General features: G+C 51.3%; 1 protein-coding gene across 1 annotated transcript in view; it reads left to right on the top strand.

The window, feature by feature from the left end:
• Positions 1-5626: 5626 nt before the first annotated feature.
• Positions 5627-14310, top strand: part of RGS9 (regulator of G protein signaling 9) — a 35958-nt gene continuing 27274 nt past the window's right edge. Inside the window, exons 1-2 of the mRNA XM_064466961.1 lie at positions 5627-5766; positions 12230-12326. Of these exons, the coding sequence (XP_064323031.1) occupies positions 5704-5766; positions 12230-12326 (160 nt within the window). The 5' untranslated portion in view covers positions 5627-5703. The remainder of the gene's footprint in view (positions 5767-12229; positions 12327-14310) is intronic.

Genomic DNA, 14310 nt, shown 5'->3' with positions numbered 1-14310 from the left:
TTGCACTTCCCTTCAAAAATTTTAATGTCCTTGCTAAGGGAAAATGAACATTTATTGCCTCTTAGTGAAGGAGAGACTTAAAAACAAGGTGGTCAAGAACATAACATAGAAACAATATTGGCTGCCTACTTTTTGAGAAGCTAATTAACACCTACCAGTGAAGAATAACCAAAAAAACATATGCTGTAAGCAGTAGAAGCAGATTAAGAAAATCATAGTCATGCAGCAGAGAAGATAACAAACAGCCAAGCTTGTGCAAGGGTGGCATAATGAGTCCTTGCCTTCCAGGCCAGCAGCAAGATGCACCTAAAACCTGGACTACAACAACAAATGATGAATGAATGAAGAGTAAAAGCTGTTTTCTTGTGTTTCACAACAGCAGTATCACCTTTCTAACCTGGGGCTTCCCTCACCAGAGGCCAGAGCTGCTTCAGGACAAACAGGCGTCTCCTAGGGCTACCTGTGCTTCCTTTCAAGGTGGCTTCCATTTCTCGTTGGTCTCCCTGGTAGTCTCAGTTTTGGCCTTTTCCTTTGTCTTTTGTTCTCCTTTCACTTCGCATTCCCCTGTGCACTCACCTACCCGTGACTTTGCTAAAGCCTCCCTTTGCTCTGGCCTCTCCCACCAGCTGTCCTGCGTAACCATCACGCTCCAGTCGCCTGCTTCCTGCTGTCCCTCTCAGTGCAGGTCCCTGCTGCTCCTGCCTGCTGCCACTCCGCTCTCTCAAATTTCTCACCTCATTCTCTAATACTGTCATTCCGTATATTCAGGTGCCCACGTCACCAAAATCTTGGGTAGTCCCCGGCATCCTCCCTTGTCTCCCCTTCCCGTCCCCATTGACTGGGGAAGCCCTCCAAAACCTCCCAGGTACGCCATTCGCAGTCTTCTGGCACAGGAGCATGGCTCTCAGCGTGCTGCAGAGCAGGAAGGGCTAGTCCTGTGCTGAGCGTGACAGCGTTCCCCAGAGAGGACACTGAAGTGGGCTCAGCGTCATCCAGCTCAGCAGGGGAAGCCAAATAGCTCAGTCCTGGGTCAGGTGTTCACCCAGCTGCATCCTCTCGCCCCAGCAGCGAGGCTTCATCTCTAAAGCAGGGTGCGTAAGGTCTTTCTCCATTTTGCTTTTTTCCTTCCTCTTTGCCACTTCTTTCCTTAGCTTTCGTGTCCCTGGAAAGTCCAGAAGTGATGGGAAGCAAACACTGCCCATTTGTGCTCACAGCTCTTCCCATGTGGCTGCTAAGGAAGCTTCTCATTTTGAGTGCTCGTGCCCTACCAGGCAGGACAATGGGCTCTGGAGATATTGCTCTAACTATTGCCTGGCTGGGAGACCTGAGATTGAGTCATGTCTCTCTCTATGCCACAGTTTGCACTTTTTTTTTTTTTTTTTGGTAAATGGCTTTGAAATCTTCCTGGAAGGAACTGCGTACTGAAATTCAGCCTCCGCTTGCCACGCTCGCAGTACCATTCTTGTTGCTTCATTTACGTTACCCCTTCCTTCCCCTCAGGGCCGTCCTCAGTTTCCTTAGATAGAAAGGTAGTTTACTTACCACATGCCTTTTGTGTTGCATGATTCTACTTCTGATGTGTGAAGAAGGGGCAACCACGTAGGAAATGTGATCTTAAAAAAAGGGGGGACTCCCTCTGCAGTGCTTTCCACAAGAGAAACTGTCAAGAATTATGAGTGGGTCTGCTGAGAACCATCACAGCTTTTGGGGGCTTCACAAGGAGAGCAGAGGGACAAAATTTAATTCTTGGCAGTCCTTTCCCTGTCCGGGACACACCCTGTGGCCTCAGGTGCAGGCTGAGAGGGATCTGTGGGCTCTGGGGAGCACGCGGGCCTGCACCATTGACCCGTGATGCGTTGACCACAAGTGTATTTTCACTATAGCGTCATGTACCTCCTGCGCAGGGTATGAACGCCCGTGTAAACTTGCAGTTACGTAAATAGCACTGCATTTACTGTAGAAAGGAGGCACTGGGAGGTAAAGCGAGCTCCCCAGGAAACATCTTTTGTCATTATTCAGGGTGCAAAAAGGCCAGGATTAACTTGTGGAGCCAGAAGTCAGCAGGGAGTCTGCATAGGTTCTGGTGGTGCTCTCTGCCGCTCTCCCCCGCCAGTCGAGTCCCTTGCTTTGTTGGCTGACAAATTCACACATAAAACGGCCAGACTCTGTCAGGGACTGCAGAATCGTTTGCTCTCCACAAGTGCAGGTTTCCTGATTAGAGGCCCAGGAGTGTCTGCCCTTTACAAGCCTGTATAATCTGATTGAGATGCCTTGTGCTTCACATGGCAGGTCTGCCGTAGCGCATTAACCGCTGGGATAGTTCACCTGGGCCGCGGGTGAAATGCGGTTCATCGCTGATCTTGTGTTTGGTGGGTTGGGTCGTTTACAAATGTTATCATAGCTGAACTTACATTGGACATCTTCTATAGCAAAGACACAAAGTAGCTTTGTAACGGAGAGAGAAATACCCATAGGCTTTATTTTAGCTTGTCAGAGAAGACTAGAAACAGAAAAAAATCCGCACCTGATCTATAGGGGGGTGCCTGGGATGGATCAGCGGGGTTTAAAATTACCAAGAGCTTTGGAGCTCAGCAAGGTTGAAGAGTTCACACCTCAGCTCAAGCTCTTCAGAGCTATATCTCCTGGATCTCCTGCCAGGATATTTTGTTCTTTCTGAATTCATTTGCAGACCCAGTTTTCAAATGTTTCTAATTAATAAGACACCAAAATCCCTCTGTGGAACTGTTAAAGTCAGTATTTTGGGGTGAAATGGCCAGTTTTGTTCCTTTAAGTATGTGGGGCACATGGAGTTGGTGGTGCTTGATCCTTTACTTAGGCCAGTGTTTACACCTCACCTGGGAGTACTTCTGAGTCCTTCTACCACCCAGGGAAGAGGGAAGAGGGAAAGGGAACAAAAAGAGCTGTTCAGAGGAACCGTTTGTAGTTTGTAACAAGTTTTCCCAGTTTGCCTACCAAACCAAGAAATGGAGCTACATCTTTTTGAGTGCTACCTACCCTGATATTATGTCCAAAAGAATTACTTACATGTATAGACATCCCATTCTCCTGCCAGTATCTGTCTCTCTCAGAGATGGAATCACTTTTGTTAGCTAGCATCATCAAAATGCCTGCATGCCTACCCTGTCCTTTCCTTTGCTTCCTCTGAGCCCACTCTGGATTCTCTCCCTCCTACTCTTTGCCTCCAAGACCATCTGTGCTACCGGAGTTTCCGTCACCTTGGCAGTTTTGGAGGGCCACTGGGATCCAAGCTGTGTTTTGAAGAACCACACAGCACTGTGAAATTTGAATTATGAGAGACTGCAAACGTGTGAAGAGCTCTCCTCCTGTCCTTTTGGCCACCAGCTGATGCCTTGAAGCATGCAGTACAATAACTTTGATACCAGCATGTGGAATGACAGAGGTTACTCATAACCGTTAGGTCTCCTCACAGCACAGAGCAGAGAAGATTGGAAAAGCCTTCTGGAAAGTAAGGAGTATCTGTTATTTGGCAGCTGCTGTGACTCACAGGTGGATTTCACATGGGAATGACTCCAAGCAGACACACGAGAAAGACCTTCCAAAGCACCAGCTTGCACAGATACTATGTAAGAGCAGAATAAAGATAAAACACTTCCATGAGGGCAGTAAAGCAACTGGGAGAGCAGCCCATGCCTTCAGGGTATTACTATGAATGGAAAAAGCACTCTGCTCCGAGCTCAGAGCCAACGTGCTTTCCTCAAGTGTGTGAACCACAGATCGTAACGTCAGAACAGTCAAACACTGTAGTGGGGAAGGCACTGGCCCAAGAAACAGCTACCCACGTGTGTGGGAAGCATGGGCTTGGACACATGGATACGTAGTGTGCGATGTGCACGCAGATGGAGCGTGTAAATGTGCCTGCATGACCTGTGCCCGCGTGTCCGTGGGACGCATGGGAACATGCTGGCAGCATTGGGTGGGACCTGCTGCTCCTGGAGAGCGTGGTCTGAGTGCCTGCTCAGTGCGCGTACCCACTGCACCCTGTGCACACTGAGGGGTGAGCACACGCCCCCGTGGGTGCTTGTTCTCGGCATGCAGGGAGTTAGGTACACCGCACGTGTAGGTCTGCGATGTGCAAAAGGCGACGTGCCCACATGGCTGGCAGGAATTCCTGGGAATGCCTCATATGAGCCTTGGCACAATCAGGTTCTGTGTGAGGACCCAGCCCTCTCCGCCTGCCGGCTGTGCTGGCGGGCCCAGCCCTGGGTGGAAGGAGCAAATTCCACTGTTGCCTGAAGAAACCAGAGAAACAGAGCTCTTGGTTTCCAGTGCTGCTGGTCAGGTACTGTTCTCCCAGCCACCGCATGAGACAACTCAGTTGTGAGGAAGAACTCTGCAACCCTGCAGTCTTCCTCTGGTCACCGTTAGTCACTATTTCCCCACATAGCAAAGGCAGTGACTCCCCAGGAACTGCCTGGCTGGCTCCTGCATCCACAGCTGAGCTGAGCTGACCAAGGCTGGTGGCATTCAAGGAGCAGATGCTTGAAGCACTGCTTACCTCTTGCACATGCACAACGCTCAGTCACAACAGCTTGGTCTTAGGTGCCCTTGTTGTACCCTGGCTCCAGGCTAGGAGTGTTTTGGGGAGGGATCCTTCTCTCTCTGGAGGGGAGCAGTGAGTGAGGGCTTCACCAGCCCCTGCCTCCCCCTCCCTAATGCCACCTGCTCTGCACAAACACCCTCCCTTTGTGAGGACCAGCTGTGAGGGCCAGCTGTGCCCTGGGGTGCACCAAGCCCTGCATTGCAGCATGTAAAGGGCAGGGATTGTCCCACTCTGCTCTGTGCTGGTGCGGCCTCGCCTCGAGTGCTGGGTGCAGGTTTGGGCGCCGCAGGACATTAAGGATATAAAGGTACTGGAGAGTGTCCAGAGGAGGGCCATGGAGTTGGTGAAGGGTTTAGAGGGGAAACTGTACGAGAAGCAGCTAAAGTCCCTTGTTTTGTTCAGCCTGGAGCAGAAGAGGCTGAGGGCAGCTCTGCAGCTTCCTCACGAGAGGAGGAGGAGGGGCAGGTGCTGATCTCTTTTTCTTTGGTGACCAACGCCAGGACCCGAGGGAATGGCAGGGAGATGTGCCAGGGGAGGGTTAGGCTGGCTATTAGGAAAAGGTTCTTCCCCCAGAGGGTGGTGGAGCCCTGGAACAGGCTCCCCAGGGAGGCATCACGGCACCAGCCTGGGGATATTCAAGAAGCACTTGGACAAGGTCCTCAGAGACATGGTGTGAATTTGGGGCTGTCCTGTGCAGGGACAGGAGTTGGACTTGATGACCCTTGCAGGTCCCTTCCAGCTCAGGACATTCTATGATTCCATGAGAAACAGGCTACCCCTGCACCAGCCCCAGTGCGCCCCACAGCCCCCAGCCCTGACCCTGGCCCTGGCCCTGGCCCTGGCGCTGGCCCTCTCCTTCCCTGCCGGCCCAGGCGCCGGCCCAGGCCCGGCCCCGCCCCGCCGCGGGCCCAGCCGGCTCCCACTAGCGCCCCGAGGCGGCAGCCGCGCTGCCCCACGCCTTCATGTAAATGAGCGTGGGACGGCGGGTGCTGATTGGCCGCGGCGCGCAGCGCTGGCGCCGCCCCCGGCCGGGAGAGGCGGGGGCGGCGGGCGGCCGCAGCCAGGTGCGCCCGGTCGGGGCCGCCGCTCCGCCAGCCCGTTCCGCTGCTCGGCACGGCACCATGACGGTCACACGGCTCGACCAGGGGCAGCGCCACCGGCCGCGGATGGCCTTCCTGAAAAAGGTGAGGGCTGAGCAACGCCGGGAGACAGCCACGCCGCTCTGGGCATCAGCGCCGGCGGGCACGTCGGGGCGGTGTCCGGGCGGGGCGGTGGGATGCGGTGCCCGAGGCAGGGCTGATGGGTGCTCTGGGCGGGGGGCTGCGTGTTCACAGCATCCTGCCCGGCCGCGGCTCTCCGGGGCTCCTCTGGGGGTGTGGGGTGCGATGGGTGGCAGCATCCCTGGGGGTCTGAGGCTGCGACCTGTTGCGGAGCCCCGTGGGTCCCAGCTGGCTCCGAGGTTCAGGGTTGGGGGCTGAGGGGCTATGTGTGCCGAAGTCACGGAGGAAATAAAACTAATTCTGTTTATTCTTGTAGCTTAGCCTCAGCTGAATTATTCTCCTGACACCTTTTCTTTCTCTGCCATCTCTTTTCCCAAAGACCCTCAAAACTGTGTCATTCCCCAGGGGAAAAACCATCATCTGCGGCACCGGCCGCTCAGTTCAGCTCTGGGCCATGGTCCGTCCAGCACACGCGTTCCCAGAGCCTTCACCTGATGTCTGCTTTCAGAGGATGTATCATGGCCAACAGTCTGCTCTCTGTCTCTTTCCGCTTTGTCAGAAACAAGCGTATTTGTGAACAAAAACAGTTGAAAGAGTGGGAAGATGCGTGCCTACGGTTTTGGATGCGGTGTGTAATTTTGTAAAGCATTTGGTGGGGTTTTTTTCTGTAGCGTTCATTCAGAAGTGTAGCCAGTTTTAGTATAACTGGTATCTGCAGATTTTAGAAAGCAGAGTGTTAAGCTAGCTTTTCTCCCACCCACATCTCCTGCCTGTGGCTTATCCTGTTGAGGGGAATTAGCTGGATTTCCAGTGACAAGTACAGCCAGCCAGTTACTGCCTGAGTCGTAGTTAGCCCTCCTGCAACGCCCGCCACCTGAGGAGGATTGCAGGGGGAGAAGGGGGGAAATTTGGGGCTATTCAGTATAAGCCTGGCAATACAAGCGCTGTGCTTTTTACACTAAAGGAAGTAAAGAAGGTATTTTATTTGGTGCTGTGTCTTTCAAGGTAAATTTGGCTGGGGAGTCCTGCCAAAGGAAACACTCTAGGCCAAATTCTGCACTGAGTAATTTTCCGTGGAGCTGCATGCGGGGGTGCAGAGGAGAAGCTGTGTGCTTTGAGAAAACAACCTCCAGCAGCTGTGCTTCAGCGGCTCTGTAGGAGCATAGCAGTCTTTGCAAAGTGCTCTGAGTTCCTCAGGTGGGAAGATCTGTTAAAACACAGTGAACTGCTGTTACAAGCATGCACCACTCACGCTGTGAGCAGTGAGAGGGTTTGAGTAGTTCTAGTGCTTTGCAAGTCTGAGACCTGTTAGCACGAGGAAAGGAAGCTCCCAGATGGTCAGCAGAAAGGCTTTGGCTCTCATCTCTGCTTGCCTTCCTCCTCTGTTTATTTCCAGACCTTGGGGAAGCCATGGATGGAGCCTTGGCTGTTACATGGCAGCGTGGTCTGTATGCAGACGGCGGCGTCCTCAGAGCTCCCCTGAAATACCGAGCACCTTACTGGTTGCCTGTGGTGGGAGCTGAGGATGCTTGGCACGCATCCAGCGAGCACCTTGCAGGCTTAGATCTGCAAGGAGCTAAAATCCTAGAGAGAAGCTTTGTTAATTGCTTAAGTCTGTGCTCAAGCTGGCACATATGCTGTAACCATGGGTCTGCGCCAGCCGCACGGAGGGATGCCTGCCGTGCTGTCAGGCTGCTGGCCCTGTTGTGCCTTTACAGCTGCAACGCATCTCCGTGTGCTGGTTCTCCAGCAGGCAGCTTGTGACCACAGCAATCCTGCCATCAGAGAGGAGGAGAGGAAAGGGCTTTGCTTTGGAGGCAGTGGGCAGTGCCGTGTACTTGCTGTGAGGCTGCTCCACATGACTTGGGCTGCATGTAGAGCTTGGTCTTCATGGCTGAACCACAGGAGAATCAGGGAGACCCCTCCAAGGCCCTGTAATGCCTGCTAGTCCATGAAATACCCATGACTAATGCTTAGGTTGTTTTATTATATTTTTTTCCTCCTCCTGAACTGTCTTGGTAGGAAGAATATTGGCACAAAAGTCTGTCGGGATAGGAGGAAGCCTCTGAAATGGATTTGGGCTACATGTGCTCGGCCAGACGCCGGGAGAGCTTAAATCAGCCCAAGCTCTTGGTGCCCATGCCTGCCCCAGCAGCCAGGATCAGGCCTCCATAGGGCATCAGCTGGCAAAGCAGCAGGCAGCGCAGGGCAGGCTTGTGCTCTCCAGTGGCTGCTGGGCTGTGTGTTTTTCCTTTCTTTGCTACATGAGCTGCATTGTGACTCATACCTCGTGGGTAGGGCTGATGGATGCCACTCGCCTTTTTACTCTGCCCCCTCCTTACTCTGGTTCCTGGTGGCTCCTCCTGATGCAGCTCTACAACCAGGGAGGGGCTGGCCTGGGATGTGCAGTGTGGCCAGGCCCTTCTCCAGCCCAGCTTCAATTCTCCAGGCTTAGACTCTCCAGCAGCTGCTGGCCCTCATCTACCTGGGTATTTCTCAAGGTGTGTGAGCATCTGAATCATGTTTTTGCTGGAAGGAGCTATCCATTGGACTCCTGCTCTCTGTTTAAGTGAGGCCCTGGATGTGGGTGGAGCTCAGCCTTAAGCCAAGCTCAGCTTCATCCCATCCTCCCTTTTTCCCTGTTCCAGACTGGGGATGCTGGCGCTACACGTTTCTGCGGAGCATTGCACTGAGCATGACGTGCTCCGAGCAGCCCTGGTGAGAGGTGGTGTGCTTGGCCAGGCGGGACTGTGCTTAGGTTTTGCTGCTGTCTGGGTTTAAGTAGGAGGCTTGGCTGGAGAGGTGAAAGCACAGTGAGGGAAGTGGGAGCAAAGAGCCAGCCACAGCCCTGCCCTCCCCATTCATGGACTTACTTCCTTTGGGTGTGGGATCGTTGTGCACTGGGTGGGAACAGGCCTCCTCCTCTCAGCTTTAAGAAAAAGCAGGAAGTTTTAGGTGATTGATTTTTAAAAATTTCTTCTTTTATTCTGATCGTCTGTGAACATGCAAAGCAGGATTGTTGGTTGTAGAACTAGAAAATGAATTAGTCTTCTGAGGCCAGAGTTGTGGTGAAGGACTGTATTGCTACCTTGGAAATCAGAGTAGGGAGGGATGATCTTTGCAAACAGTACCAGGCAGTGAGGGGGGCTAGAAATGGGCAGATTCTCACGATGGAGAAAGCAGATGTTTAATTATAACATCAGGAGTAGACACTTGGCTGCGAGCTGGGCCCTGCCGGGAAAATTTGTCTTTCTTTCATCTGAAGCAAAGATGCCTCTGTCTGATTTGAGGCTGAGAGGGGCTGAACTTCTCACTTCAGAAGTCTTTTGTTGTTGTGTCAGAGCCTCAGCACCTGATGCTTCTGTGGTGTGGATGCCCTGCCCCTTGGAAGCTGGAGGGTGCCCAAAGGGTAAAGCTCAGAGAAACAAGGGTGGGAAACGCAAGCAGGGTAACTCACCCAAGCAATCCATCACTGGTCACCTGCCCTCCTCTAGGAGAGTATCTATGCTGGATCCATCCTCCTCCAGAACTATGGGCACCCCATCAATCGTCCATCATTTGCAGATAGGACCCTCGCCTTCCCCAGGCTTCCCATGTGCTCCTGAAACACAGGGATGCTTTTTTTTTTATCATTTGTGAGTTTGAGTTTTGCTTTTCACTCAGCGAACCTGGTGACTTCTTGCAATCAGATGGGGGCCAGACAGTTTTCCTGTTGTCTCCTCTGTGGCTTTCAGGGTGAGGTCACCTTTGCAGAGATTCTAGTTAATCTGAAGTGAGACCTCAGTGGGGCTTGTGCCTTGCGGTGGCTCTGTGCTTGAGGTGAGCTCACCCCAGAGCCTGGCTCCTTTAGCACTCTTCCTGCTGATATTTACCTCAGTGCACATCTCCACCCATCAACCAGTGTCAGGAAGTGGCTTCTGGCTCTACAAAATTCAAACCAGACGGTGCTTCCTTGGCCGAGAGTGTGATAAATGTGCTAGAGCCCTTAGCAAAGCACGCAAATGTTCCTACTGTGTGTTAACCAGCCCTCCTGGCCTCCCTTCAGCAGGCCGGTGCTGATAGCAGCTCCTAATCGCCGGCAACCCATCATCAGCAGAGCGTTCCCTTAGGAGAACAGGAAGAGGCAGGCTGAGTTTTGATCAGCAAAGTGCATGGTTTGCAGCCAGAGCAGCAGGCACCCTCCAACAGCAGCTCCCTCGCTCATCTCACTTGTTTCTTTTTAATATATGTTATTTTTCTAACGACAAGAGGGAGCCCAGTATGAATGCAACAAGACTCTGGAACTCTGCTCGTTGAAGAAAGGGAACGTGCTGTGTTGGGAGGCTGTCTGGGTTTCTAAGCCAATTTCTTGCTCTCAGCTAGTAAAGACCCGTCTCTGGAGCCCACCGGGGAGCGAACGGCAGCCCAGAGCTGGGCAGGGTGTGCTGTACTGCCCGTAGGGAACGGGTCCTGCTTGAGCCTGGTGGGACCTGCCCGGTGGTGCCGGCACTGCGGTACGGTGGCGATGAGCAGCTCCGTGTTTACCCCCAGTATCCCCGTGTGCTGCCAAGGCACTGTCTGTGGAGCAGACAGGCAGTTACAGAGAGAGTGGGTGACTTCCCCAAGATCACCCACGTTTGCTTAAGAGGGAAGTGAATCCGAGTTTCCTAAATTAGTGCCCTGCCTGCTGGACTGTCCTGCCCTGCCTCATCTCACACAGCTACGTGGGCATCTCTCCACACCCAGCCTTGAACGTGCTGAGGCTGATACTGGGGGTTCACTTAAAAGGTCTAAAAAAGTCTCATTACATCGCTTTGAGTCTGGTTTTGCCATTTAAAAATATTTTATATAAGTATTAATGCAAATATTTGTGTGAAGTTTTTCCAGGCTTTTCCATTTTAGTATTAATTTGACACTGGCTTTAAAACCAGTTGAAAAATCCATTTTTACTGTCAAGCCCAGAGTGCATCCTGTCACTACAGGCTTAAATCCTCGCTGAACTTGGCAAGATTTAGGACCAAAGTCACTGTGGTGCCTGTGAAGACAATACCCTTCATTATGCGTGAGTGTCATCAAGTCACACTCATTAAATCCTGTAATCCTTGTTAAAAAGCTACAGCCTCGCCCAAAATGAATGTGCGGAGAGACCAGTTTTGATTTAATATCTCTGGAAGCAGAAGACAAAAAGAAGAGCATCTTGCACAAGGCTAATGCTCTCAAGGTGCTCAGATAATCTAAAATGAGGAGATAAGGAGCATGCTTAACCCCACCCGTCTTGAGTGGAGGATCCTGAGTGCAAGCAGGAGGCTTTTGCACTTTTAGGATGCTGCTAGCAGGACGTCAAATGTAAGAGGAGGAAAATACCTTTGGAAATCTTCATTTCCTAAAGAAGGTCATTGGGAAGCAGAAATAAAAGAAGTCTGGCCCTGAGGGTGAAACTCATCCTCCATAACATGATCTGTTAAAAACTTAGGCAGTGAGTTTATAGACTATAAACGAGTCATCAGCATCCCTCAGGAATCAAAGGCGGGGGCTGCTGCCAGAGAGGAGGGTGCGTTGCTCCGGTTGGTGTGTCTCTGCCCTGTCCCCGGAGGGGCTGGGTTTTGCTGCCACAGACAGAGCTAAGACCGTGGGTGGGTGGGTGCAGCTGTCTGCAGGAACGGCCGCAGAGTCCCTTGAACACCTCTTTCCTATGAGCTGGGCTCTGTTTCTGTGTTCGCGGCCTGCTTTCCCACACGTAAATTCTGGTCCCTGCTGTAATCGGTCCTTGGCCAGTTTTTCAAAGCCTTGGCTCGGGTTGTGGCTGTGCTTTCTCAAAGGACAGGCCGTTCTCATCTCCCCTGGGTTTGAGCTTCTTGCTCAGCCCTGGAGCAAAGCGGTGTGCTTTTCCTGCTGCTCTTCTAAAGTCCCGTCTGGTTGTTATCTACAGACCAGGAACAGAACCTTTGCTGTTTGGTCTTCAGCCAAAATATTGCTTATTTTCTTTGTGCGTGGTGCAATATCTACAAGTCTCTGCACAGCTGAGCTGTTTGTGCAATAGAAGCACAGATTTTATTTCCTCTCCCTTTTTTCTTTCTTACTGCCCCAGCCAATAGGCCACTGAGCCAGGGGAGAACATTTATTGGTAGCAGAGATTTTTTTTTTAAATTATTATTTTTTTTTAGCTCGGCTGTCATGGAGTGGTTACATCCTGTCCCTTGTCTGCTAAGCCCAGCTGTGCATGTCTTCTGTAAGAGGGAGTGACGCTGTGAGTCAGTGTGAAAGCTGACATGGTTTGGAGGTGGCATCTCTGATGGAAAGGGGAGGTTTGGAAGTGGCTGTGGCTATTGCATCCGTTCCTGTGGCACGCCACTGCACACCCCCTGGGATGCTGCCCAGAGCTGTGGTGGTCCTGGGGCTCCCTCCTGTCCACTCCTGTAACATGTCCCATCCCTGCCATGTTTTGCAGATTGAAGCACTTATGATGGAGATGCAGAATCCAGATACAGGCATCAAGACACAGATGCAGAGGGTGATGATCACAAACATCCCACACGCTGTGGCAGGTAAGAGCTTTGCCAGGGAAGGGACCAGGCCAAGGAAGTTAATCAAAGAGAAGCTGTGTGTGGACCCCATGGCCACCCCAGGGTTACCGCAGCCTGGGTGCATACCGGAGCCCGCGATCCCAAACATATTTGCCATACATCTTTTGAGACATACTGGCTTACTTTGTCATTCTCACTCGTGTCTCATTTCACTCTTAGCTCTTTGATTCAGAGACACAAAGATTAATAATCGTGTCCTTTTAGCTGTCTCACATGAGTTTAATTCAAGTGACCTTGCCTTCTTTTAGCAGGTGAATAGGTGCTTCAGCCTCCAGAGCTGTTGTATTGCTGGCGGGGCTGGATCACAAATAAGTATAAATAGTAAAATCCAATTAGGCAGACTGGAGTCAGACTGAACTTCAGAAATGAACAACAAACAATTAGTCTCCCTTTTAATGTCATCTTCTAATAATAATTTTTCTTCAGTACACAGGAAGAGAATATTCAACCCACTTCACTGCCTCTAAATGACAGCTTTTCCTCCTTCAAGCAGGCTGAAGAAGAAACAGGGAGCTGAGCTGTGCTGTGTCACATATGGCTTACGGGCAGCTCTTATCGCAGTCTCCTGTGTGCCTGCTAGCTCCTTTCACAGGGCACTGTCAGTACCTCTGCTTCCCTGTTCTCCAAGCCTCCACAAAAGCTCTTGTGAGGCAGCCTCCACTATAAATATTCACACATACTGTACCAAAGTTTCCTCCTCCTGCTTTGGTCTTTCTGCAGCACTTTGAAATCCAGAACAGAAACTCCCCCTGAAACCGGTGAGCTCGCTCCAGACAGCTCAGGAGACACCTTACCCAAATCGGTTAATTTTTGCCCCCTGTACTTGCAAAGCCTGATAAGCCCTGTGTTGTTTGCCCCATGGTTTTTTTTTTTAAATGAGGAAGCAGAGGCAGTGAGATGAAGTCACTTGTCCATGGGTACTGTCAGTCAGTGAAAGGGTAAGGAGAACTTGGATGTCATCTGAAGCTTGCTCTCGGCAGCACCCTCCATGCATTACAGTACAAACCATATCCTGGCTTACATAGCTATTGTGCAGCTGGATTTGGTGGTGTGCTTTGCATCTGTAAAGGATCTGGCCTTGCCTCCCCTAGGTGTTAGGGAATAGCTAAGGCAGCACTGCAGAAAAGTCCCCTGTACTGAAGATGACGTGCCAATTAGATTAAGTGCAGGAGGAACAAGTACTTCTCTTGATGTCTGACCAATGTTAAATACCACTTCCTAAAAGTCCATGGCTAGATGATGTGGAGGGAAGGTGCCCGTTGGCGCTCATCCTCTTTGCGTGCTGTCTGCTTTGTCCTGGTTCCTTAACCAGAATTGCTACAAGTTCCCTCTTGCGTAAGTCAAATTCTAGGCAACTTCTCATAGGCAAGGGAGTTACAGTCTCTTTGCTTGGCAGTCATCACTTTCTAAACTATGGTGGGTTTAGTGCTGCACAAGTTGCAAATACAGTGATTGGCTTCTGGGTGTTGCAAAAGAGGCTGATTCATGTTTAGTGAGGGAGTGGTGAAGACATTAGAGCAGTGGACACAGATCCGCTGACGAGAGCTTGGCTCTTCAGGTGCGGGAAGCTAACTAGTTAAATTCAGTGTCAGTGAAATGGCTCACAACAGAAAAGACAAATAAACCTCCGTGTTAAATGCACACCTTTGGGGGAAAATGCTTACAGAGAGAGCTGTCTAGAAATGAGTGATGAGATAATCCTTTAATTTCATCTATTTCAGGAAGCAGGCGGTAGGATAAGAGCTCTGAGCCCCTGTTAGAAAGTTAAGTCATCACTGCAATGTCAAGAAAGGTCAATACCTCAATCTGCAGTCCTAGGGGATGCTTGGAGGAAAAGGCCAATAATTGGTCAGGGAGTGAGTGCATTTTTGCCCTGTTTAAATGGAAGGAGGTTCATGATATTTGCCCCCAGAACATAAAACTAAAACTGCTGGAGGTTTATGCT

The sequence above is a fragment of the Phalacrocorax carbo genome, chromosome 16, assembly GCF_963921805.1.
Source record: "Phalacrocorax carbo chromosome 16, bPhaCar2.1, whole genome shotgun sequence".
NCBI lineage: Eukaryota > Metazoa > Chordata > Aves > Suliformes > Phalacrocoracidae > Phalacrocorax > Phalacrocorax carbo.
Note: the sequence above shows the minus strand (reverse complement) of the source record. Positions and strands in the feature narration are given on the sequence as shown.